The sequence below is a fragment of the Anarhichas minor genome, unplaced genomic scaffold (genome assembly GCF_050575085.1).
Source record: "Anarhichas minor isolate MPS153535 unplaced genomic scaffold, ASM5057508v1 ptg000136l, whole genome shotgun sequence".
NCBI classification, from domain to species: Eukaryota; Metazoa; Chordata; class Actinopteri; order Perciformes; family Anarhichadidae; genus Anarhichas; species Anarhichas minor.
In genome coordinates, this window is record NW_027466582.1 from 18,031,014 (window position 1) to 18,057,327 (window position 26,314).

The 26,314-nt window shown below is 40.0% G+C and overlaps 4 protein-coding genes across 4 annotated transcripts; all 4 read right to left on the minus strand.

Annotated features, from left to right (window-relative positions):
• Nucleotides 1-4,546: 4,546 nt before the first annotated feature.
• On the minus strand, nt 4,547-5,551 carry LOC142941983 (trace amine-associated receptor 1-like). Its single transcript, XM_076084114.1, has one exon. It carries the CDS (start codon nt 5,549-5,551, stop codon nt 4,547-4,549), a length of 1,005 nt encoding a protein of 334 aa, XP_075940229.1.
• A 5,059-nt stretch (nt 5,552-10,610) lies between these two features.
• On the minus strand, nt 10,611-13,514 carry LOC142941984 (trace amine-associated receptor 1-like). The gene is made up of 2 exons (XM_076084115.1): nt 13,452-13,514; nt 10,611-11,618 (listed from the first exon to the last, which is right to left on the minus strand). The coding sequence occupies exons 1-2, from the start codon at nt 13,512-13,514 to the stop codon at nt 10,611-10,613; spliced, it is 1,071 nt and encodes a 356-aa protein (XP_075940230.1).
• Nucleotides 13,515-16,094: 2,580 nt separating this feature from the next.
• On the minus strand, nt 16,095-19,427 carry LOC142941985 (trace amine-associated receptor 1-like). Its single transcript, XM_076084117.1, has 2 exons — nt 19,416-19,427; nt 16,095-17,105 (listed from the first exon to the last, which is right to left on the minus strand). Exons 1-2 carry the CDS (start codon nt 19,425-19,427, stop codon nt 16,095-16,097), a joined length of 1,023 nt encoding a protein of 340 aa, XP_075940232.1.
• A 5,280-nt stretch (nt 19,428-24,707) lies between these two features.
• LOC142941986 (trace amine-associated receptor 1-like) lies at nt 24,708-25,709 on the minus strand. Its single transcript, XM_076084118.1, has one exon. The coding sequence runs from the start codon at nt 25,707-25,709 to the stop codon at nt 24,708-24,710; it is 1,002 nt and encodes a 333-aa protein (XP_075940233.1).
• Between the last annotated feature and the right edge of the window lie 605 nt (nt 25,710-26,314).

Below are 26,314 nucleotides of genomic sequence, written 5' to 3' on the forward strand. Positions count from 1 at the left end.
CGTTATCTACACGTATCAGAAGCCGTTAGCGCAACCCCGGAGCTACATTAGCTTAAACCTATATGTGTGTGTTGGTTAGCAAAAGATGAGAGAAAGCAAACAAAACAAAAGAAATCCTCCACAAACACAATAAAATCCTCCCTGCCGCGGTGGAGTACGGAAGATTGTTCTCATCTACAGAAACACAGCTGACGACTCTCTGATTTGCACAGCCACGGTTCTGACCTCTGAACTAATGAGAAACAACTTCCGGCCTCACTAGCAGTGAAACATCTCAACACGATTGCAGCAGATACACGGTAACTTCTACACACCATTAACGATCTCGGTCGTTAATCTCGGCGATTTTGAGCATAAACACCACGTAACACCAGTAATTTAAGCAACACAAACAAAATAAAACAATAATCTAACTGCCCAGATTCTTTGCCTTACTATGAGTCGATTTCTTGGCGGTCGATGCGGTCCTTCTGAGTCCTTGGCTGACTCAGGTTGCGCGGCTCCATGCGGCGCGGTGATACAACTCTCTGTGCGTCAGAGAATTTCTTCGGGGTGTTACGGGAATCTTTTTTTCCTTACGGCTGAAACAAAGGCGGCTTGGGTGGAGAGGAGAAATGTGCTTCTCTCTCTCTCTCTGAAGTATCCGTTTCTTGACTTCTTGACTTCCGTTTCTTGACTTCTGTAAAAATGTTTAACCTAGGATTTTCATTTTAAACACAGCAACGTTGCGTGCCTCCTTTTCCAATGTGAGTCAGACGGGAATGGCCTAGAGGTCGGGGTGAAAGACTGTTTTATGGAAATCGGGCTGATCCACAGGGCACCTGGGGTGTCTGTGGGCCTTGGCCAATGGGAGGACAGCGTTGCATATGGGTGATGAGTTCACATCTAGATGTGAACTTTTTTCTGGTGGGGGTTTGGATGCTATCTACCCAAATCAGGATGGGTCTTGCCTGCAGAATCGGCAGGCCTAGATCTCTTTGTCTCAGAGCACATGGCGAAGCCAAGCACATGGTCCCAATACTGGGGGTATGGAATTAATCTGGGCCATGTTCATAGCCTCCATTGTGCATGAGGCTACTAGTAGCTGTGGTCAGAAAATCATCAGTGTCTGTCGTGGCGGCAACCTAAGAATGAAGGAGGCCGTCAAGCTGAACAGGTACAGGTTGTCCAGAAGGAGTGCAGCTGTGGTTTCCAAAGCAAAACTCCGGTTGTGGGAAGAGTTCAGAGAGATTATGGACAGGGACTTCCAGTTGTCCTCAAGAAAGTGCTTGCAAACCGTTAGACAACTCAGGAAGGGAAAGCAGAGCTTGGCATAGGCTGTGTTCAGCAGGGGAGGAGTACTGCAGACACGGACTGGGAATTTTGCCGAGCGGTAGAAAGAGCACTTTAAGGAACTCCTGAACCAGACCAGCATGTCCTCGGTGGTGGAGGCAGAGTTTGAAAACTCGGTGGAATGACCCATCCATATTCCTGGCAGAGGTTTCTATGGTTGTAAAAAAAAGCTCCTCGTCTGCAGGGCGCCATGGGTAGATGAGTTTTGCCATGAAATGCTGAAAGCTCTGGACATTGTTGGGCTGTCTTGGCTGGCATGCATCTTCAGTGTCACGTGGAGGTCAGGGACAGTGCCTGTGGAGTGGCAGACTGAGATAGTGGACAGGTGATGTGCTTTGATTATCTCTGTATCACACTGTTCAGCCTGTTGGGAAAGTTTATCGCAATGTGTTGGAAAGGAAGCTCTGACTCATTGTTAAACCTCAGATACAGAAGGAGCAATGCGGATTCCGACCTGGCCATAGAACAGTGGACCACCTCTTTAACCTTGCAGTTCTCTTGAAGTAGTCATGGGAGTTTGTTTACTACTGAATTACATTTCTTACACTGCTTTTTAGTGTTTTAATGACTGTTTTTAATGTTTCAATGAATGTTCTTGTTTTAAAATCTCATTTTCTTTTGTGTATTGTAGACTTGGAGAAAGCTTACAACTATGTCCCTCTTGGAGTCCTGTGGGGGATACTGTGGGAATATCGGGCACCGGGGTCGTTGCTACGAGCCATCTGGTCCTTGTATAAATTGTCACCAATCCTGTTGTGATTTTCAGGGACAAGATCTTAATTTGTCTTCCCATACACTTGCTCATGCCGCTCCCTCTCCCACACAGATCAATGCTCCAGCCTTGCCAGAGAGCCGTTGCACTGATTAGGGATCAAATAAAACACTACAACAGCTCAATGCACCTTTTGTATGATCGTATGTTTTAACATCACTTTGTGCGGAGCTGCTTTTTTCTCAGTGCAACTTCAAATTACAGGTTTCAACCCCGATTCTGTAATGACACCGTGACTCACATTATCAAGCCTCTTCTCCCACTTTTGCACCATGAGCTTTGTGCAGTGCATGGAAGTACTAAAGGGAGTTGGAAAGCCCATTTTAAAGTCAGCAAATACTAGCAAGTTGCTTGCACTAGTCTTTGTGCTATCATGAAAAAAGGTGTCTTTAAAGTCCCTGTGTCTATTATATACACATTTCTGACATTGGGGATCCTTTCGATGTCAATCTCACAATGTCAAGACCTATCGCTTTAAAGCTGCACCAATCACCATTTCTATATTATCAATGGATCAAAAGAGATTCTGGTGTGACAGCTGTATGTATGAACTGTATTCAAATTAATTTGAGCAAGCTACACATTAGTTTGAATTTGTTCAAACTTAACTTGTAACCAACAGTCGACATGGGTACGTCAACTCTCAACCCAAACCTGGAGCCAGCAGGAAGGGGGGAAGGATGACATTTACAGTGTGGGCAGCATCCTTTCAAATAAGACATTGTGATTGAAAGAATAAGCGTATTCTGACTGATTGCTAACTTTTTTATGTTGACCGTGTTCTTATCTCCAGGTGACTGTAAGCATTTGGTGTATTCATGTTAAGAACAAATATGGAAAATTTAAATCATGCCTGTATGTGAAAATGATGTATACATTTATACAATACGTATTACAATCATGAAGCCTAATTGGAATGCCTACACATTATGCTTTGTATGTGTGATGGCTGCAGCTACTAGCCAAACCATCAACCAGGCATCGTGAAGGACATAGTAACATGTTTCCCAGTTCTTTCGTTTAACATCATTATACAAGACATAAAGACACTTGTTTTGGCCCACTTTATTTTTCTAGATTGAGTGCACGCAATCAAGTAAAATTGAGTTAAGGTTAGTAAAAGTGTTAACAACTTTCCTGTCAGTGTCCTGTAGCTGACCATCCTTCTGGCAAAAGACTGAGTCCTTGTCAGAAGAGTACTCATAATGTTGTTTTGAACTAAGTTCTGTGTAGGTAAGTTGTGCTTAGACTCCAGAGCAGTTATGTTAAATTTATAGTTATTCAAATTTTTCACTTTTGCTTGATTTTGTTACCCATCTTAATTATTGTAAATACTTTGGGTCAGTAAAATCCCTGTTTTTCCACCTTTACCTGCTCTCCCAGCTTTACCCCGGTCCTTCACAGTATGGTAATAGAAATAGATGACATTTTGTTGTACACTTGCATATGGGAGTTATTTTTATTCAAAGTCAATTTCATAGTCTCTTGTCTTTTTTGATAATGCATGCACGATTTGCTTTAAGTTCCACCAAATAAAAACTTCAATGTGAATACAACAAATGCCATGAGTTTGTATAATCTCTATTTTACATGTGATATGTATTATGTGCAGGACAGTCTAATATAAAGCATATGATGTTAAGAAATAAAAAAACATTTTACTATCTTAACTAGGTCTTTATAATAGAAACAAATGTAAATACAACTTCGTCAATACTGGTATAAATGTTAAAACGGTACTGTCCTGCATACACATAGTTGTTTATCCAAACGTGAAGATAATTGCTTCTTGTTTTCAATGAGTTTGTTTTATTTTTGGTTTTATTTCATCTTTCGTAATTATATAACATAATTACAGTAATACCCTCACAATTTGACAGAACAGAGTGTACTGTTTAAGTGACTTTAGACACCTGTGTGGTGCAGACTCTGTGTACATAGACTAACTACACAGAGCACCAAACAGTGACAGTTCCCTTGCACCATGAATACTTTAATAAGCTAGACAGAGTGGATCCAAGATGTTAATCTTTATTTTTTTCCTAATAACATCAATAGTCAGTGCAAATCATCAGATGATGTTACACTCCATAATATCTGTCAATAAAAATACAGCACAAGTTCAGAATGGAAGATGTGCTTATCAAAGATGCCACAAGCAGGTCAGCCACAGAGTTTGTGGGAGCGTAAAGCTGTGTGAAGTAAATGATTATCACAGGAAGGTTTCTACATATTGTGTCAACAGTTAATGAGTCAAGGAAAATATATAACTCCACATAACATATAAGAGGGGACTGCACATTGTTCAGACGGCCCATTGCTATGAAACAACATTAGTCCAAAAAATGTTGCATCAGAGCGAAAGCCCATTTGTCCGACAGCCCGTTATCCCGAAAACAAACATTCATTCGAGTTTAACATGTTATTTAAACAAAAGACGAGTCAAAGGAGTTTTGAGTTTGCAAAATTACCTTGAAATAGTTTTCCAGAAATGATCATTCTGAAAGCTGTTCTGAACCAGCTGTAAAAGAAAGCGTAAATAAATGGATTAAGCATTGAATTTGACAGTGTAAGCCAGTTCAGTGTTTCAATCACAGAGATTGGTGTAACATTGTACGTTAAAGGCTGAAAGATGATAAGAAGAAAGTACGGAGTCCAACATAAGAGAAAAACTCCCAAAACAATAGCCAGAGTTTTGGTGGCCTTTCTCTCCATCTTACTGACGGTTGCTCCAGACGACTTTGTGCTCAGACCGGTTGTGTTCTGAATAATGATTGCCTGTCTCTTTGCAACAAGGAAAATTTTCAGATAGATACTAAGCATTATAATGACCGGGATATAAAATGAAAAAATACTTCCCAGAGTGGTCGATATTAGAGCATCAATTAAGCAACTTTCATCACATTTTCTTTGATTAAAACCTGCAATTATAATGCTGATGCCAATTACAGCAGCAACTGCCCAGCTCACCAGGATCATAATTCCAATGACACGATCATTTACTTTACTTTTATAAGCAAGAGGCTGACACACTGCGTAGTATCTGTCAATAGAAATACAGCATAAGTGCAAAATAGAAGCTGTGCTCAGTGTAACATCAAAGCTTCCTCGTACTTTACAAAACAAACCCTCGTGATACCAACATGAGGTTACAGTGAATGTCATACTGAAAGGAAAGACTAGAACTCCTACAAGCAGATCGGCCACAGCCAGAGACAGAATGAGGTAGTTTGTAGGGATGTGGAGCTGTTTGAAGTAAGAGACGGAGATTATTACGAAAAGGTTTCCACATATTGTGACAACAGACAATGCACCGAGGAAAACATATAATAAAACACATATTATGGAAGGGTTGCTTGTGAATAAGTAAGTTGTATTATCTGATTCGTAGCAGGGATGTATGTCATTAACAGTGTAACTCCCGTTGTCAGTCGCTTCTGGTTCCATGCTTCTACATAGATTCCTGAAATTCAAATTTCCAATATTAACCAACTGAGGAAAATTCTCAAATACTTGAATATTTACTTGTGCATGTGTAACCACAATATCAATCTTCTTGAGAAACAAAGACATACATTTAAAATAACAAAATAATTGTAGTGTGTTAAGATTCATACCAAACCACTCAAAATAGATGACACATCAGCGTGGGGTGTCCTGGGTGTGTGGCATTCTCTGTGCTACTGTGCAAAACCTTTTGACTAGATGTTAAAATAATCAAACCCCACCGAATTACCATAATTTATTCAAAAGTCACCAGTCCAATTAGATGAGATATGCTACATTCTGTTTGCATGTGATATGAGGTATTTTATACTGTGTGTGTCCTTGAGCCTGTTATAACAATTTCAAAGACATTTTTTTAAATTAAAAATTTAATGTTTACTAAAAGGCTAATATAATCCGGAACAGGTGGTGGAGAGGAGGACACTGAAGAAACTATTATCCATATTGGATAACCCGGATCACTCTCTCCACCACCTACTGCAGGGACAGTGGAGCACTTTCTCCAATAGACTGATTCAGCTCCGCTGTCACAAGGACCGATACAGGAAAACATTCCTGCCCTCTGCTATAAGACTGTACAATAAATCACCTCAGGCCAGATCATCCTTCAATTGACTACAACACTGCTAACTGTTGTTGTTTGCTGTTGGTGATCCTTGCACTACTGTTTTTTACCTAGTTAGTTAACTTATACCATTGTATTTTATTGTACATACTGTGCATTTTTTATTTTCTTTAAATTGTATTATATTCTGCTCTGTTATCGTATTGTATTGAGGATCTTTCATATTTTTATGTTTACTCTGTAACTTCGTTTGCTGCTGCTACAAACAAATTTCCCCCTGGGGATGAATAAAGTATACATCTATCTATAAGATATACTGCACTTATAGAAATGCAATGACAAGAACCTAGCTACTGCAAAAATGTACAATAAAATGAAGACTCTAATGGTGCGTTCACACCAAACTCGGCGCGAATTATTCGCGCGAGTAGATTACATACAAAGTCTATGCACAGACGCGATGAGACTGACGCGGAGCGAATTTGCGATGGCGCGGTGCGATTGACGCAAATTCGCGGCGCGATTGATGCGAATTCACGTCAAACGCAAAATCGCCCCAAACGCGTGAGTTGAAATTTTTCAACTTCGGCGAAATATTCGCGTTACGCCCCGGCGCGATAGCCTATCAGCGTTGAGTTGCTCCCCCTGTCATCAGTGACGTCCTGCCGTTGCTGAATCAGAAACAACCATCGAGGACAAATTAATAGTGGCGGTTTGTGGGTTCCCCGAGCTTTACAATACGTCGTCATATCTCTACCGCGACCGATCTAAAAAAGATATCGCATGGAGGAAAGTGAGTGAGGACGTCGGACAACCTGGTAAGTTCTTATTATGTCTTTGTTACTTGATTCTAGCTATCGGTTGTACTTTACTATATGAACCATGTTAACCCCTTCGTGACTCCCAGGGAGAGTAGCGGTAACATGGGGCGGACGGTCGAGGAAGACAGTACCGCAGAGTACTTCACAGATGCAGGACCAGACCAGGACGAGATGTCAGAGGCAGCAGCAGGGCCATCTGAGATTGACAGGGGAGGTTAGTTGAAGTGAAGACACAAAACCACAGCATAGTTAAGTCATACAGAAAAGATTAATAAGGCTGAAAAAGTAACGCCAGGCCAAAGCAGTGCAAGTGTTTTTTTTTTCATTTGGCAAAGCCTGGTTCTGTATGGTTTTCATACTTATTAAAAAAATGTTTCATGAGCAAAAAGAAGTTATAATAAAGGTGAGTTTTGAACCCTGGGCTCCGGATCAACCTCTTTAGCCCGAGCGAGCCCCAATTGGGGTTCTAGTACCGGTACCGAGGTTCCGAATGGACTTTTCATCAAATAATATGAAAAATGGCCCAGACATGTAAAATAACGAAAAAAGAAAAAAAAGTCCGAGCAAAATCATCATGCAGGTATTTTTACGCAATTATACACAGTATACACAAACTAATTCAATACACTAGAAGATTTATCACAATATCAGGATTTTTCTGCAAAAAATCCGCCAACTATGCAGCAGAAATTCATCTTTCATCACAAAGCCGGCAGCGAAAATGCCCGAAGGATACATGAAATCACACGAGGGCTCGATACGGCGTCAACCCAGCGTGTCCAAATAGACCTCCGACAAAGCATTCAAAGGTCACAGGACAAACCCCAAGAAACCGCACACTGCTCTCGAGAAATAAAATTGAAAATCTACATACCTTTTGGCGATTTTCGTCCAGAAAAAAAACAGTTAATCCATTGAAAGCTGCTGCAGCGCTGTAGTGTATTTCCTTGTCTGTCTGCCTGCATTGAAATGAACGTGCTGTGACCTGGCATGCGAAAATGGCCCGCATTCTTCGCCAGGACCAACCTATTTTTCGCATGGGGGTCGAGCCCACCTTATCAAGATTTTTACTGACTAATGTCCCTCAGCATTCCAAATAACACCCCTGACGGCTTTCAATGGACTATTCCGGACCCAACGACGTGTCATATACCTAAATCGGCCAATCACAGGCCTTACAAATCTCACATACACACTGAGTCAGAGCAGGTTTTTTCATGAATGACACATATGACATCTGGAAATAACTGAACATGGCTGAAAATTATTGCAAACTGCTTTATTATGATGTATTGAACACTCTTAGTGATAAAGCAAGTGAATATATAGTTAATATGTAGTTATATAGTATATAAAATTAGTATACAGCAATGCAACAGCTGGTTCCGAAAATCAAAATTTTGATTTTTATGACCATGTATGCTGGCCTGCTTCACTCAATCGAAGTAAAATATGTTGTGGGGACATGTAACACGTGTTGTTCTATGACTTTTGTGTGGTTTTAGGCCAAGCCAGGCATTATTTAAAAAAAAAAAGTTCAATAAAAGTGCTTTTTTTCAGGCGAACCTGGAACTTTTTTCAATTTCAGCTGTGCCATAAGTGTATCAGTTATTAACATATACACAATATTTACACAATTTAACACATCTCACAAGTGTTACCAGTATTCTAGCATAAAAATGATTAAAATAGACCTTGTAGTTAGAGCTTGGACTCTCTATGGGTATGTGTATGCAATTTTCGAGCAGAGGGCTAAAAATAGGGCTAGGGCTATAGAGGTTAATATACTATCATAGCTTTAAAGGCAAATTACTATTTAATTAAAGCAGCACTTTTGAGTTATAAAATTGTTTTATTATTGATGTTCAAAGAAGAACCAGATCGGTCATCAGAGGACGGTGAGGAAGAACCTCAAGGTGCTGCTGCTGCTGCTCCTCCTCCTGCTGCTCCTGCTCCTAAACCACCCATGAGTATTGTGGAGGATTTCAGTATTAAAAACATTATTAGTATGATTAAAGGGTTAGGGTTAGGGTTACCAACAAAAGGAATATGTGAAATTTCAAATTCACAAATTTATTTATGAAGCCAGCACTGTGGTGCTGAATTTGGAACATTTGGAGTAAATGTCTGGGGGACAATCTTTCCAGGGAACGAACCAGGAATAAAAAAAAAGTTATTACATGTTTTGTATATATATATATATATATATATATATATAGCATTTTTATGATTGTTTACTAATTATATTATTATATATTATATAAGACTTATTTTCTTATATTTTGTTTGCATTAAAAAAAAAAAAAAAATGCACTTTATTTCATGCTACTTTGTCCATGTTCTTTATTGTAGTTTTACAAGAAAACTCTTAACAAACAAAGGATACAACTATCCTATATGTATATATATATATGTGCCTTTTTTATAACATCCCATCACTGCACTGAATATAGTACATTATAGTGTGGGATGATTGTATTGTGAAGGACACACTGCTACTACATATATTAAGTAATATTGCAGGAAGTTTGCTCAGTAGTAATGTGTGGGTGGCTCTTAAAAGAGCCGTTTTGGATGTGCTTGGGCATTACACGGTGTCTTGCCAATAGTTCTTAGACAGGTTACAGGCTTTTCAAAACTGCTATACAGATTTATTTTACCTGACCAAGAGGTGATCAGTTTAATTCTGAAAAGTCAGCTTTTTAAAAACCAACATGGCTCCAGTTTGCACCCTCTACTTTTTCTACTCTGTTTACTGGTGCATTACAGTCATACGATGCCTATAGCGTCAACTTCTAACAAAACTTCAACGTAGTCTATTCGCTCCAAACCAGTTGATGGAATAGTGCCTTCCTGTACTTTTCTCTAAACGTTTTCTCTTTTCTCTAAAATTTAGCTTCAAAGTTGCTAGACAATCGAATGGCAACAAGGCTACTCTCGGAGGCAGGCTTTGGAAACACCTGCCTGACGAGGTCTTTGGAACTTCTTTGGAAAGGAATTTGCAAACCAAACTTTACTAAAGTCTTCAAAATCACAACGTTGTGTATGTCATGTTGTACCAGTAATTAATCAATGGAATTATGTTGTTCACATTCTCTTTTATTATCATTAAAGAGCTAAATAATTATTATAAAATGTTCATGTAGATTTCAAAGGATATATTCAAAGTAGTTTTTCTTTCTTTCAATCTTTTTTAATTTCAGTTTACACAGGTTACATGCGACATGCCACTCACAAACAGAACAGCACACAACATACCTGCCAACCACACAAACAACCAATCCCGGACACAAAAAACCCCCCAAAAAAAAACATAGATCATCATCCTCCAACTAGATACCAATGAACATTGTGAACCTAGCTTCCTGGGCGTCCCCTGGAACCCGAAGTTACAAAAACCTCCCTCCTACACACATCCACTTTTCGGCCGACACATTTTATATATAAAGTCGTTTTTATACTTTTATCTTAGGTACAGTACAGTCTATAGTATAGTGTATTTATAGACTGTGCATACATATTTGTGTATGTTTTTTATGTGTATGTTGCATACATTTTCATCATCGACACTTCTACACAATACATACTGTATTTCAGCACAGCTAACCATTAATTAGAGTAGTTTTGAGTTTGTAAAATCACCCTGAATTATTTTTCCAGAAATTATCATTCTGAAAGCTGATCTAAACCAGCTGTAAAACAAAGCATAAATAAACGGATTGAGCATAGAATTTGACAGTGCAAGCCAATTAAGTAATTCAAACAAAGGAAGCGGCACGTAAACATGACTGAAAGAAAGAACGGTAGTAAGAAAAAAAGGAAGCCAAGACAGCAAAAAAGTCCCCATCACAATAGCCAGAGTTTTGGTGGCCTTTCTCTCCATCTTACTGACAGTGGCCCCACACTTTGTTCTCTGACAGGTTGTCTTCTGGATGCTGCGTGCCTGTCTCTGTGCCACAAGGAAAATCTTCAGGTAGATAAACAGCATTACAATCGCTGGGAGGTAAAATGAGAAAATAAGTCCGAAAATGTTTGCCATTAAAGCATCAATTAGACATGTTCCGACACATTTTTCTTGGTTTATTCCTAAAAGTATGAAGCTGATTCCAATTAGAGCAGGAGCCCCCCAGCTCACCAAGATCATGATCACAACAACATGATTATTTATCTTAGCTCTGTATGTCAGAGGCTGACACACAGCATAATATCGGTCAATAGAAATACAACACAAGTTTAGAATAGAAGATATGCACAATAATACATCAAAGGTGCTCCGTACTTTACAAAATAAATCTTCATAGTACAAACATGACGTTCTAGAGAATTCCATGGTGAGAGGAAAGACTAAAAGCCCAACAAGTAGGTCAGCCACAGCAAGAGAGAATATGAGGTAGTTTGTAGAAGTGTGGAGCTGTTTGAAGTAAGTGATGGAGATTATTACAAGCAGGTTTCCACATACAGTTATAGCAGATAATGAGCCAAGGAAAATATGAAACAATACACATATTGCAGAAGGGTTGCTCGTTAGTACGTAAGAGACATCTATCTTATAGCAGGGATGTATCTCAGTAAGCACATTAGTCCTGTTGATGCTGATATCCATGTCCAACCTAATGCGTTCCTGTCATTCAGTTATCCACACATACATTATGAAAAATAAGATTGAGAAATATTCAGTTCTAAGCATTTGATTGACAAAATATTATGTTCAATATTAATGCACATTTAAAACATTAGTTTTTTCGATCCTAGCTCTTCATACATTTTCATACCACAGCTTTTGAACCCTCCAGATAGTCTACACATCAGTATAGAAGTCCTTGATTACGGTGGCACTCTGCCTGAGTTAGACTTAATATTTATTAATTCCTGTCTCATTACTATAATTAATGCAAACCTCACTTGTCCAATCAAACTTAGGATACAGTGTCCTGTGAGATCCCAAACCGCAATGAAAGCTAACAACTTGCTGTTTGTTTTTTCTTTGTGTTTGTGTGTGCATTTCATTTCATCAAGAAATAAAAGATAAAATAATTATTGTATTGACACAATATAAAATATCTTATGATAATCTTTCCCTTTGTCCAGGAAACAAAACATACCCTGGCTGAGCAAATACTCAAATAGCACATACATTTTCAGTCTGAATCCGACCTTGGGTCAGATAACCCAACCCAAAGTTTGGGGCCAAGTAGTAGTCTACCATTGTCTTGATGGCCTTTGTGAAGACTCATCCAATCCACTATCGGTCATGTTCCTTTTCCGGGCAGTTCTTTCTCTTACAGGACTCTGGCTGTCAGCTGATGACCAGCAGACAGCTGTCAGCTGTCAGCTGATGACCTAAGCCTGGTGTTAAAGTTCACCACCTGAACATGATTTTCTTGTCCTTGGCTGACACAACTGTTTTTTCCCTTCTTTTTTTTCACACATCCACACATGCTTACATTACTGATTACTTACTTTCCACGTTTGTTCTATTGTTTTGAATAATTTTGTAAATAAATGTGCTTATTTATTACTTTTATCCTGTCTGGTCTCCCATTTTTGTTGTAACCTCTGAGCCGGACTGTAACAGCCTCTGTTCTGATCAGGTTTCATCTTACTTAAGGGTGTCAATGTTATGTCTTCCTACATGGGAATTCATTAAATCATTTTGTTTGAATATCTAAAACTTTTCATGAGAGATGTAACTTGGTGGAGGCATTTGTATGACCCTGGGAGTTGTGTTTTGTGGGCAATAGCTGCTGTGCTTGTGCACCGAACAGAACTTTGGAGTACCCAGCCAGTCGTTGCGTCAACCTAAGAATGAAGGAGGCTGTCAAGCTGAACTGGTACAGCTTTGCCAGAAGGGCTGCAGCTGTGGTTTCCAAAGCAAAAACCCTGTTGCGGTTGGAGTTCAGAGAGATGATGGAGAAGGACTTCCAGTTGGCCTCAAGGAAGTTCTTGCAAACCGTTGTTAGGGCACTTCTGATCGAAGAGAGAAACCGCCCTTCCCCCTTGCCATGTGCTTCTTATCCGCCTCCAAAATAGAACAGCTGGTCCAAGTCAAAATCAAAAGGATTTATTATCCAACAAACGCAAAAACAGTTACAAACTGAATCACACTATTAATAATCTAATGTTCCATGGAGCAGAGACCAAATATGTCACACACCACAGTCTGGCGTTGCCCAGTCTAGCTGTAATGTACTCCACATTAGGTCTGATCTTCTCCGGACAGTCACAGTTCTTTTGTGTTCCGAGTGTCTCTGAGAGGTCCCGTATCAGCTCAGTAATTGGCTGAAATCCAATAAGCTCCTCCTGGCCTTTGACCCATTGGCCTGGTCAATCCTCCTCTGAAGTCTGCTTTCTCTTCCCAGGCAGCTGACGGTGTCTTCACTCCTTTCCTTTGTATGGTTGCGACCTGTGAACCCCTCACTATTGTAGACTTGAAGAATGCTTACGACCATGTAACCCTGGGAGTCCTGTGGGGGATACTGTGGAAATACGGAGCACCGGGGTCGTTGCTACGAGCCATCTGGTCCTTGTATGCCCAAAATGAGAGCTGTGTCCGTAAACTTGGCATTAAGTACAATACATTTCCAGTGTGTGTTGAACTCCGTCAGGGTTGTTCCTTGTCAACAATCCAGTTAGTGATTTTCAGGGAGGGGATTTTAAGGTACCGCCGGGGTGAGGAGAATGTCTGGTTTGGGGACCATAGAATTGCATCTCTGCTCTATGCAGATGATGTGGTGATGTTGGCTCCTTCAGAACATCACCTTCAGCATGCACTGGGGCGCTTTGCAGCCGAGTGTGAAACGATCGGGATGGGAGTCAGTACCTCTTAGTCTGAGGCCATGGTTCTTTGCGGGAAAAAGGTTGATTGCACCCTCTCGGTTTGGAGTGAGTCACTGTCCCAAGCAAGGGAGTTCAAGTTTATCATGGTCTTGTTCTTGAGTCAGGGTGTAATGGAGCATGAGATGGACAGGTGGTTTTGTGCAGCGCCAGGAGTGCCCTGGGCATTGTTATGCACTGTTGTGGTGAAAAAGGAGCTGAGCAGGATGGTATAGCTCTAGATTTACCAGTCCATTTACGTTCCGACCCTCACCTATGGTCATGAGCTTTGGGATGTGACCAAAAGTAACAGATTGCGGATACAAGTGGCCAAAATGAGCTTCCTTTGCAGGGTGGCTTTGCTCAGCATTTGAGATAGAAAAGGGACCTCAGAGCTACTGTTCCTGCACGTCAAAAGGGGCCAGCTGAGGTGGTTCGGGCATCTGATCAGGATGCCTTCTGGACGCCTCTCTTTTGAGGTTGTCTGGGCACGACCAATTGATAAAAGGCCCTGGGGTAGACCCAGAACACCCTAGAGGGACTCTATATATCTCATCTGGCCTCGGAACGCCTTGGGGTTCCCCAGTAAGAGTTCGAAAGCCTTGCTGTGGAGAGGGACGTCATATATTAAACCTGCTGCACCCACGACCCATAGGCGGAAGACGATGGATGGATGGATGGATCTAAAGTTTTTGCAATCAGTTGACTGTCTTCTCTCTCTGAAGGTTTTAATGTAGCTGCATTCTTGGGCCACTTTCAGATGTGGTATTCATTCCTTAATCCAAAACGTTCTCAATGCATCATATATGTCAATGTTTTTGTTACATACAAATTCATTCAAAATGGAATGAATTACAAGGGACTTGTTTTAAAATAGTTTGTATGAATTTTCAGCTGTTAAAAGGAAATAATGGTGATCATTACATGAAGTTTTCCACATACTGGGACAACTTTTGGTTGATTACAATTTTTATTTTTTTTTCCAAACATGAATCTGTCCATTATTTTAATAGTTAAGTATTGTATGCAAGATGACAGGTATGTTTATGCATGGCAGTGGCACTAATAGGCCATCACTCATTTTCATTTCCACATTTATGTTTAAAAAAACATCAATTTGAATAGCTTGTATGCATGACAGACAATGTTGATATTGTGTGACGGCCCAGGGCCATCAGGAAGATTGGAGGCAGCTGGCCAATGCCTTCGCCCTACAAGACCCGCCCCATCCGGAGGAGGGGGTGGCTTCTTTTCCCTGACACCTGGTGTGCTACACGGAGTGTTTAGGGGGAGCAGTTACACCGTCTGGGATGCTGCGAGAATGCTCTCCTGTTGTGCACTTTGAACTGTCCCGACCTTTTTCTAATAAAGGTGGTTTCTTTATTTAGCACCGTGCCTGAGTTTTCGTTACGTTTTGTTGTGGTTCAAGAGCCAGACCATAACAAATGGCATTGGTATCAGTTGACAAGGTATGTTTATAAATGGCAGTGGCATGGCCACCCTACTCACTGTACCTTGCACATGTTTAAAATAAAAACATGAATATATGAACCTGTGTATTATTTGAATAGCTTAGTATTGAATGCACAATAACAAGGTATGTTTATACATCGCACTAGGCCCAGTTTAATATAAAACACAATTGTATACAATATATAGATTTGGGGGTCCCTGCTCCATCTCTCTATCAGTTTGGGGGTCCTTGGCCTGAAAAACGTTGAAGACCCCTGCTCTAGTTGGCACCCTCTACTTTTTCCTTCACTTCTAACAAAACTTCAATCCCTTCTAGTTTATTCACTCCAAACCAGTTGATGGAAACATGCCTACTGTTACTTTTTTCTGAACGTTATTTTTTGTGTGACAAAAGTTAGCTTCAAAGTTGCTAGACAATTAAATTTCAACACGGCTACTGTCAGAGGCAGGCTTTGGAAACACCTGCCTGAGAAGGTCTTTGGAACTTTGGAAAGGATTTTGCAAACCAATCTTTACTAATGTTTTCAAAATCACACCCTTGTGTGTCATGTTGTACCAGTAATTAATCACATTTTTAACAATAACAAAAGAAAATGTGAACAACAGATTTTCATTGATTAAGTATTTTAAAACATTCATATAGATTTCAAGGGATTTATTCAATGTAGTTTTTATACTTTTACCTGAGGTACAGTACAGTCTATAGTGTGTGTTGTGCATACATATTTGTGTATGTTTTTGCATGTGGATATTCCATACATTTTCATCATAGACACAATACATACTGTATTTCAGCACAGCTAACCATTAATTAGAGCAGTTTTGAGTTTGTAAAATCACCCTGAATTATTTTTCCAGAAATTATCATTCTGAAAGCTGATCTAAACCAGCTGTAAAACAAAGCATAAATAAAGGGATTGAGCATAGAATTTGACAGTGCAAGCCAATTAAGTAATTCAATCAAAGGAAGTGGCACGTAAACATGACTGAAAGAAAGAACGGTAGTACAAAGAAAGAAAGGAAGCCAAGACAGCAAAAAAATTCCCATCACAATAGCCAGAGTTTTGGTGGCCTTTCTCTCCATCTTACTGACAGTGGCCCCACACTTTGTTCTCTGACAGGTTGTCTTCTGGATGCTGCGTGCCTGTCTCTGTGCCACAAGGAAAATCTTCAGGTAGATAAACAGCATTACAATCGCTGGGAGGTAAAATGAGAAAATAAGTCCCAAAATGTTTGCCATTAAAGAAACGATTAAACATGGTCCAGCACATATTTCTTGGTTTATTCCTACAATAATGAAGCCGATTCCAATCACAGCAGAAACCCCCCAGCTCACCAAGATCATGATCACAACAACATGATTATTTATCTTAGCTCTGTATGTCAGAGGCTGACACACAGCATAATATCGGTCAATGGAAATACAACACAAGTTTAGAATAGAAGATGTGCACAATAATACATCAAAGGTGCTCCGTACTTTACAAAATAAATCGTCATTGTACAAACATGAGGTTATAGAGAATTCCATGGTGAGAGGAAAGACTAAAAGCCCAACAAGTAGGTCAGCCACAGCAAGAGAGAATATGAGGTAGTTTGTAGAAGTGTGGAGCTGTTTGAAGTAAGTGATGGAGATTATTACAAGCAGGTTTCCACATACAGCTATAGCAGATAATGAGCCAAGGAAAATATGAAACAATACACATATTGCAGAAGGGTTGCTCGTTAGTATGTAAGAGACATCTATCTTATAGCAGGGATGTATCTCAGTAAGCACATTAGTCCTGTTGATGCTGATATCCATGTCCAACCTAATGCGTTCCTATCATTCAGTTATCCACACATACATTATGAAAAATAAGATTGAGAAATATTCAGTTCTAAGCATTTGTTTGACAAACTATTATGTTCAGTATTAATGCACAATTCAAATATTAGTTTTATTTTATACTAGGTCTTCATACATTTTCATACCATACCTATTGAACCCTCCAGAAACACATCAGTATAGAAGTCCTTGATTACTGTGGCACTATGCCAGAGTTAGACTTAATATTTATGAATTCCTGTCTCATTACTATAATTAATGCAAAACTCACTTGTCCAATCAAACTTAGGATACAGTGTCCTGTGAAATGCCAAGCAACAAAAAAAGGTAACAACTTGCTGAATGTGTGTGTGTGTGTGTGTGTGTGTGTGTGTGTGTGTGTGTGTGTGTGTGTGTGTGTATCAAGAATGCTAAAGGAATTTTGTATTGATGCAAAAGAAAATACATTATCATGAACTTTCCCCTTTTCCATGGACCAAAACAGTCCATGGCTGAGCAAATATTCCATTTTCAGTCTGATTCCATCCTAAGGTCAGATAACACAACCCAAACAAGGTTGGGGCCAAGTTGTATTGTGCCATTTTCTTTATCATGTTTCACCCTACTATTGTTTGTCAGTGTTATGTCACCCTACATGGGAATTCATGATTCATCATAATTTTGTATGAAGATCTTAAGTTTTTGCAATATGTTGATTCCCTGTTAGCCATGGCAAGGTGCTGATGCAGCTGCATTATTAGGCCACTTTCAGGCAGGGTATTCCTTGTTAAATGTCATTTTCTCATTTGAATAATGTAGTATAGTAGCATTTCCAAGTCTGAATTGAATGGCATCACGTTAATGAAAATCCTATGGCATGCTCAAATTAATACTGCACTGTAATGTATTCTGATCGCATCATTTGTAGGGGACTGAAGAGACTTATTGAATACTGGGTTTGGGACTGCACTAAATGATGTTCTGAAAGACAGACTGGTGTGTGGCAATAACAATTATATAGAAGCGCATGACAAAATGAAGCTCTAGCGTAACTTCAGTCAGGAAGACTATACTCTTGCATGCCTAAGCCCGTAGTTTATTTATCATACATCTGGCATTCAATCGTCACGCAGGCTCCCTCATTATTTCCTTGCTGTCATTTTTTGGGGCTGTCAATCATGATATCAGCTGTTTAGATCAGCTGGTCTCTTCTATCCAACAGCACAACGCAACAATGACATTGTTAGCCTATCATCTTGTTGCTGTCTCTTTTAAATATGATTGTCTCTCTACCTTCAGTACGTTCATGCTGCTGTTACGCACCCCTCCACCTACCCATCACCGCCCAGTCTTCGCAGATTCATACGCTTCATCAACTCATCATTCTATCAGTCTAATCAACAGAAGGAGGCACTTGGCCAGGAAATGCAGCAGCACCAGGCAGTCCAGACAGAGCCAATGAAACAAAAAAGGTGCAACCCCTAAGCAGGAAGATGATGAGGAAAAGGAAGACTATGCCCAAATGCTGTACAATCTGGATGTTGAAGCGAGAGGGGAGCCATACAGAGAAGAATTGTCAGTTACAAAGAGCAGACCATAACACCGCCCCACCAGACCTAGTTGAAATCTTTTCTGACAATGCTCAATTATTACCACAGGCTCTTGCCCAATTTCTCCACCATGCTGTGGCCACTACATGAGCTCTTCAGGAAGGGAGCCGCATGGAGATGGGGAAGCAAACATTTAAGGCTGCCAAAATGTGCCTTCAGTGGGAGCAGTTGTTAGTGCACTTTGATGACACAAAGATGCATTACCTTATAGTGTCAGAGCAGTTTTATCCCAACGGTTTCCAGAGTCCACTGACAGACTAATCGGATACATGTTATGTTACATGTTATGCTTGACATAAAAAACACTGGCTATCATTTCCAGCCACAATCATACGCATACACAATTGTGACCGACTAGAAACCACTACTGGGCCTCTTGGGAGAGAATAAGGGCATCCAACAACTTGTGGCAAGGTGGTAATGCTCATGGAGCACATGAATGGCACACCACTTCAAGTAAAACAGGACGGCATTCTGTCCAGAGTACATTAGTGGCTGTTGTAGAGCTCCTGCACTATTGATGCTCACTCAAAGTGGATTGAGGCAAACCGAGTGCAGCCTATAACTTCATCCATGACAGTGGATAAATTGAGAAGGATCTCTGCCCCCCATGTACTCCCAGCAGTCCTAGTCAGTGATAATAGGTCCAGCCTGATCAGTGCAGTGTTCAACACCTTCCTGTAAAAGAATAGCATAAAGCATGTAACAACAGTACCATGCCACCCATCCTCAATCGGGTGTGCAGTGCGTGTGTTCAAGGATGGACGAATAAAGATGGGGGAGGGCAGTGTGGAACCAAAGCTAACCAGGTTCCCGGTTACGTACCGATCAACCCCATAGACCACAACCGGAGCCATGTCTGCTGATCTGCTTATGAATCAAAGGATTTGGACCCAGCTGGATCTGGTGCATCCTTCACTACCTGGCAAGGTTGGGCAGAATCAAGCCAGATAAAAAGAGTACCATGATAAGCATGCGAGAGACATAATGTTCACAGAGTCCAACTCAGTCTATGTTAAAGGGTACTCTGACCGGAAGTAGATTCCCACAACACTCATTGTGAGTAGAATCTTGTTACAGGACACTCTGACTAAGGCTACATCCTAACTAAGTTAGGATGTAGTGGAGTTTTCCGTCCACACAGGCGTTTCAGCATCGTTTTCAAAATGATCTACATCCATACTACGCTTGAAAATGAACATCACTATTCACGTACACTGGGCATGCGGGTTGGTGCTGGTGTAAACAGGAAGTAGATTGGTTGCTTAGTTAAAAAAATACGACGATGGAAAGTTTTAGAAGTTTTATTTTTCAGACATAGTTACAGCACTGCGGGTGTTGCTCTATCTCTCTATCTCTCACACACATCAATTTACTTTAAAATCAACACTTACACATAATGGTTTACTAGATTATGGGTCAATAAATGTGGTCAACACACGTCTCACTCGTTTCCTCGGATTCATTGTTTCTGTTCTCACTCGTAGCTCTGCTGGTGGCTGAAGTCTCTGTCCTACTGGAGAGCAATTTATGTTTTGTTCCTCTATAGTTACGTTTGTGGACTTCACAATAATTGTGCAGAACAAAATAAGCATTAATAAGGAAAGTCTTCCGTTTTGTGTCCGTCCTCCTCAAAGCCGCTAACCGTGACTTCAGACTGTCGCTCCGTAGGGCTGATAATGCTGCTGGACACGCCGCTCGCTAATCTTTCCATTAACAGCTGCTTCCTCCGCAAAAATCCAGACTTTAACTGAACAACAGCTGATAGTAAAGACAGCAAGGTCAGCAACACCTGTAATCAGTTGTCCATGTTGAATTAACCACGTTTATTATGGGAGGCACGCTACGCTAAACTTACCGGGAAAACCAACAGCAGCACAAACGCTACAAACTATTCCCGCAGAGTTTGGGCAGCTATTCCCTACTGATTGGAACAGGGCTAAAGGTATATTTATAGCCGCGGATATGAGACCCTACTCTGGAGTGGAAAACGCAGGCCGTAAGAACATGCTTAATGTTATTGAGCCCCGTGACACTACTCCTTCATGAGCCCATTTCGCCAGACCATAATTCCTGCTTTGTAAAAGAAAACAAAAGCTAAAACAGAGAGTCAAATGACCGAAGCACCCGCTGTTCCTCTGACAACAGACGGACGTACATCACAAAGCTACCTGACTGTAACGACACATTACCTCACTACTGAATCGGAGATGAAGAGCCATGTTCTTCAGACACGCCCCCTTGAGAGTCTCATCAGTGAGGATATGGCCCAAGAGATGACAGAATCAGTGGAAGTTGGAGCGATGTAACTATTCCTGGGACTACTGACAATACCAGGAATATAGCAAATGCTGTTAGAGCTGCTGGACTAGGACCACAAATAGGATGCTTTGCCCATGTCATTAATCTAGCATTTCAGAAAGCAATGGCAGTGGTGCAGATCTCTGGCCTCCTAGCAAAGATCAGAGAGTGTGACCTTCTTTCACTGAAGCAAAACGGCAGCCTGTGTTGAAGACAAAAAAGGAGTTGCTGCAGCTTCCTGTACACAAATGAATCCATCATTGTTCAAAGTTAAAAAAGAAGATACTTTATGATATTAGTTTAATGAATACAAATATTTTAAAATCAAGGACATTTTTCTGGCATTTTTGCTGTATTGAAAAGGTACCGAAACGTGCCACCACTGTGTCGTATTTAACCGATTCAAGAATTTTGTGAACCGTTACACCCTAAAAAATACAGTAAAGTATAAAAATATAATAAAAAATAAGCCAGATAAAGTTAGAAGTTACAATCAATTTAAATCAAGATCTGAAATGGGCCTTTGAACAGCTGCAATGGTGGCATAAAGTCCAAGTTTAAGTATATTTGCAGACTGACACAGGCTATGGAATGACTCTACCTGTGTTAACTAATGTGGAAAAATTGCCCAAAACCAGGATTACACACATCCAGGATGAGATGGGAATCAGACTTGAATATAACAATTGATGAAGAACTCTGGTCAGATTTGTGCCAGAACAGTTTGTCAGCAACGGTTAATGCCCAGTACAGACTTGTTCATTATAATTGTCTTTATCAGCTGTACCTCACCCCACAGAAGCTACATAAATCGAAACCTGAATTGTCAGAAATGTGTTTCAGATGTGATATAGAGGTCGGCTCCTTCCTACACTGTACCTGGCTTTGCACAAAGGTGAGGTCCTTTTGGTATGACTTTTTTAATACAATAACAAAGATCACAGGGGTTACCTTTCCATTGGATCCTGAGCTATGTTTACTGGGAAACTTCACAACTCTCAACAGGTCTTTAACGAAGCTCCAAATTAAACTTGCAGAAATTGCTTTATGTGTGGCCAGGAAATGTATCGCAATGACGTGGAAGTCTGATTCCCCCACTCTCATCGACAAATGGTCTGTGGAAATGAATAGTTGTATTCCTCTTGAAAAAATTACATATAGTCTCAGAAAAAGATATAATTTATTTTTGAAAATCTGGCAGCATTTGGAGTACATGGGTACAACACTAACAGTACCATAGGACTGTAACTATTTAGAGCTCTGAGTTACAATATACACTGTGTCATTGCAGTCTGTTTGTGCTGTGTCACTCTATGCACCAACCTTTTTTGTTTTGTATGGGTGGGGGGAATTATTTATTTACTTAATTTTATTTCATCTATTTGTGTATTTTTTTTTCTCTCTCTTTCTTAACCTGTTATGTAATTTTTTGTAATGTTTAATGTACTGTGTTCTGTACGCTCTGCATGTTCTCTTGCATTGTTAAAATACTTTGAAAAATTAAATATTCCAAAAAAAAAAAAAGCTTTATAGATGAATAGATAGAGCTTTATAGAGCCTTTGGGCCCCACTTGGGTGTGTAACCCCCAGCCAATAAGTAGTATATATTTTGTGTTTGTAAAACACAATCGTTTTGTGACGGCTCTCTGCATCTGATACCGAGGCACAATGCCCCCTTTGGCGTTTGTATGACCAACAGCGGTGAAGAACGGGTTGTCATCACAAAGCCACAGCGACAAGATGAAGCGTGTGCTTAGGCTGCATTCCTTCTAAATCCGGCACATTTCCTCAGGATTGTGCAGACATGTGGGTGTGTTTATTTGTGCTTTAGAACGTAAGCATGACACAATCAGAAAATAATATTGTATCTCTCTGATACGCTGCTTTGTTCACACTAACGTCAGTCTTTCTCGCTCGCCTACCGCTGCACTTTGTCTCTCTCTGGCTCGGTTAGCCGTGGTGAAAGGGCAAACTTTGAATGCTGTATACCAGGGGTGTCAAACTCAAGGCCCGCCACGTCATTATATGTGGCCCGTGAATCCGCCAGCAAAAAAAAAAAAGTTAATTTTTTTTAATATATATTAAGTTAGACTTGATAATAAAAATATCCCCATCGTCGAAATTATGAGATAGAAAGTCATAATTATGAGATACTTAAACACAACAGTCATAGAAGCAGCTCTTTGGCTGGTTACCCTACATTTGACATGGAAATGTATTGTGAGTACATTGAAGACTACTTTAAACGCGGCTTTACAACACATGAAATACTTCATGTGAGAAAAAAACGCACCCTTGAAAGGATTTTAAGCTTTGAACAAAGTTATTGTAATAACTTGTGTTTGATATTTGTCTTTGCTATTTTATTTAATAGTTTGATGGAGTAATGTGGGTTTCTTACATTTACAACCGGCCCTTTGAGGGCAACCGTAATGCTGATGTGGCCCAGAGTGAAAATGAGTTTGACACCCCTGCTTTATACAAACTGACAATGCTACATGGTTTACCTTTGAGCTAAAACTTTTAACTGAATTGCATTAACAGTGCGCCTCATCAAGTGCTATACTATAGAGTATAGTGTTGTTTTGATTTCCAGTATGATATTCATTTTTCACACACCGCCATAGCGGTGCATAGCTGAAACAACTGCTGTAACTCTTTAACAGGCAACTAAATATATTGTTGGCCGCGGAGGGCACTGTGGTCGGAGCTAGTTTTTTTAAGTGTATTGAGAGGGACCCCTAATCATGGTTCTAACTTTATAACACAACAATTAATAACCCACAACTAACGCTCTTTAACACAGCAAAACACCACGACACAACAGTTTGTGACAAATAAACAATTTGTAACACTAATAATTGTACATCGCCGAACCAGCATGCTGGGTACAGCTCGCTAGCTAGCCCGCTAGCACAACAGTCTGTTAACAGCTGGGAGAGGCTCCGTTGCAGAAAAGAGGATGCAGGATGAACAAAGACAGACCGGAGATGCACCGATAGTCTGTGGCCAAGAGAGGAGCTGGGTCTGCTGTTTAGAAGTGTTTCGGTTTTAAAAAAGTCCGACGACCAAAAGACTATATATTGCAAAGTCTGTCGAGCCACTGTTGTTGCAGCTGCCGGTAACACTAGCAACTTACTCCATCACCTTAGCAGAAAACATGAGTTGGAATACCAAGTGTGGCGCTGCATATGACAAGAAAAGCAAGGGGTGGAGCGACATTACAAACTCAATAACGATCCACCTCTGCAAGGAAATGGTCCCGCTACAGACAGTCGAGAAAGACTGGCTCAGAGCAATAATTAAAACACTGGATTCCAGGTATGTCTTACCAGGGCGAAAATACTTCAGCCAAACTGCTATCCCAACATTATACGAACAAACAAACAAACCTTATAGTAAGCAAACCTTTATACATGATGACATTAAAATGTTTTTATATTCGATGTACTCCTGACAGTAGAGTACAGTCAGGTCATTTTTGCTTTAATTAATCCAGTTTATGTTGTTGTTTTGTGTTAGTTACTATTGTTTCACATTATTTCTTGGAACATTTATTTGAAACAAATACTTCTAAAATGATTTTTATGACATTTGCAGAAATATGCAATTCTGAGTACAATGAAAAATAAAGTTATATGACAAAGTGTGAAGATAATCATCTTTATTATGACAGATGAATCATAAGCCATTTAAGTAGTTCATGTCAAGACAGTTTTGAGTCAGTAAAATCACCTTGAAATATTTTTCCAGAAATTATCATTTTAAAAGCAGATCTGAACCAGCTGTAGAAGAAAGCATAAATAAATGGATTGAGCATTGAATTGGAGAGTGAAAGCCAGTTTAGTGTTTCCATCACAGAAAGTGATACTGAATTATTAATGAAAGAAAAAAATGTGACACAAAGAAAGATAGGAGTCCAACATAATAGAAAAACTCCTAAAACAGTAGCCAGAGTTTTGGTGGCCTTTCTCTCCATCTTACTGACAGTGGCCCCACCCGTTGCTCTCTGACAGGTTGTGTTCCAGATGCTGCGTGCCTGTCTCTGTGCCACAAGGAAAATCTTTAGATAGATACAGAGCATTATGATCACTGGAAGGTAAAATGATAATATAGGTCCAATAGTGTTTTCTATGAGAACATCAATGAAACAACTTTCCTCACATTTTTCATTATTTAATCCAGCAATGACGATGCTAACTCCAATTAGAACAGAGACCCCCCAGCTCACCAGGATCATGATCACAATAACACGATAACTTATTTTAGTTGTATAGGTCAGAGGCTGACATATTGCATAATATCTGTCAATAGAAATACAACATAGGTTCAGAATAGAAGCTGTGCTCAGTGTTATATCAAAAGTGCTTCGTACTTTGCAAAATAAACCCTCGTAATACAAACACGAGCTAAGTGAGAATGCCATGCTTAAAGGAAAGACTATGATCCCAACAAGCAGGTCAGCCACAGCCAGAGAAAGAATAAGGTAGTTAGTAGGAGTGTGGAGCTGTCGGAAATAAAATACGGATATTATAACAAGAAGGTTTCCACATATTGTTTTGACGGACAAAAGCATTAGAAAAATATATAACAATACACAAATAACAGAAGGTTTTTTTGTGAGTATGAAATCGAAATTATCTATTTCGTAGCAGGGATGTGTGGCAGTCACAATGTTGGTCCAGTTGAAAGTGACTTCTGGTTCCATGTTTTAGGGTTTCTACAATTAAATAAAACACAACAAGGAAATATAACATATATTATATCAGATATCATTACTTTAATAAATAAATGGTAAATAGTAAATGGACTATACTTGTACAGCGCTTTTCTGGTCTTCTGACCACTCAAAGCGCTTTAACACTACATGTCATCATTCACCCATTCACACCCATTCATACACTGATGACAGGGGCTACCATGCAAGGAGCCACCTGCCCATCAGGACTATCTAACATTCATACAACATTCACACACCGTAGGCACAGCTAGGGCAGCAATTGGGGGTTAATTGTCTTGCCCAAGGACACATCGACATGGACTAGCGGAGCCTCTGATTGAAGGACGACCCCTGCTCTACCACTGAGCCACAGTCGCCCATATAACAATTCAGTACATTTATGTATAGTTAAAGTTATAGTTATAATTAAGAAAGCAATGTTTAAGTCAAGCCTGATGTTACCTTACACATAAAAGAATGATCCCAGTCTCTTACACACAGTGAGGCATACAACTTATTAATTAAACACTGGTATCAGATTGGTACCCTGCATACATTTTTCATATCATACCTGTTAAGCCCTCATGATTCTC

Excerpts from the sequence above, each read along its gene's own strand:
- LOC142941983 (XM_076084114.1), bottom strand. The coding sequence starts at position 5,551 with ATGGAACCAGAAGCGACTGACAACGGGAGTTACACTGTTAATGACATA.
- LOC142941984 (XM_076084115.1), bottom strand. The coding sequence starts at position 13,514 with ATGGCTCGTAGCAACGACCCCGGTGCTCCGTATTTCCACAGTATCCCC. Across the intron at positions 11,619-13,451 it reads TCCCCCACAGGACTCCCAGG|GAACGCATTAGGTTGGACAT; the intron begins GTTACATGGTCG and ends ACTGAATGACAG.
- LOC142941986 (XM_076084118.1), bottom strand. The coding sequence starts at position 25,709 with ATGGAACCAGAAGTCACTTTCAACTGGACCAACATTGTGACTGCCACA.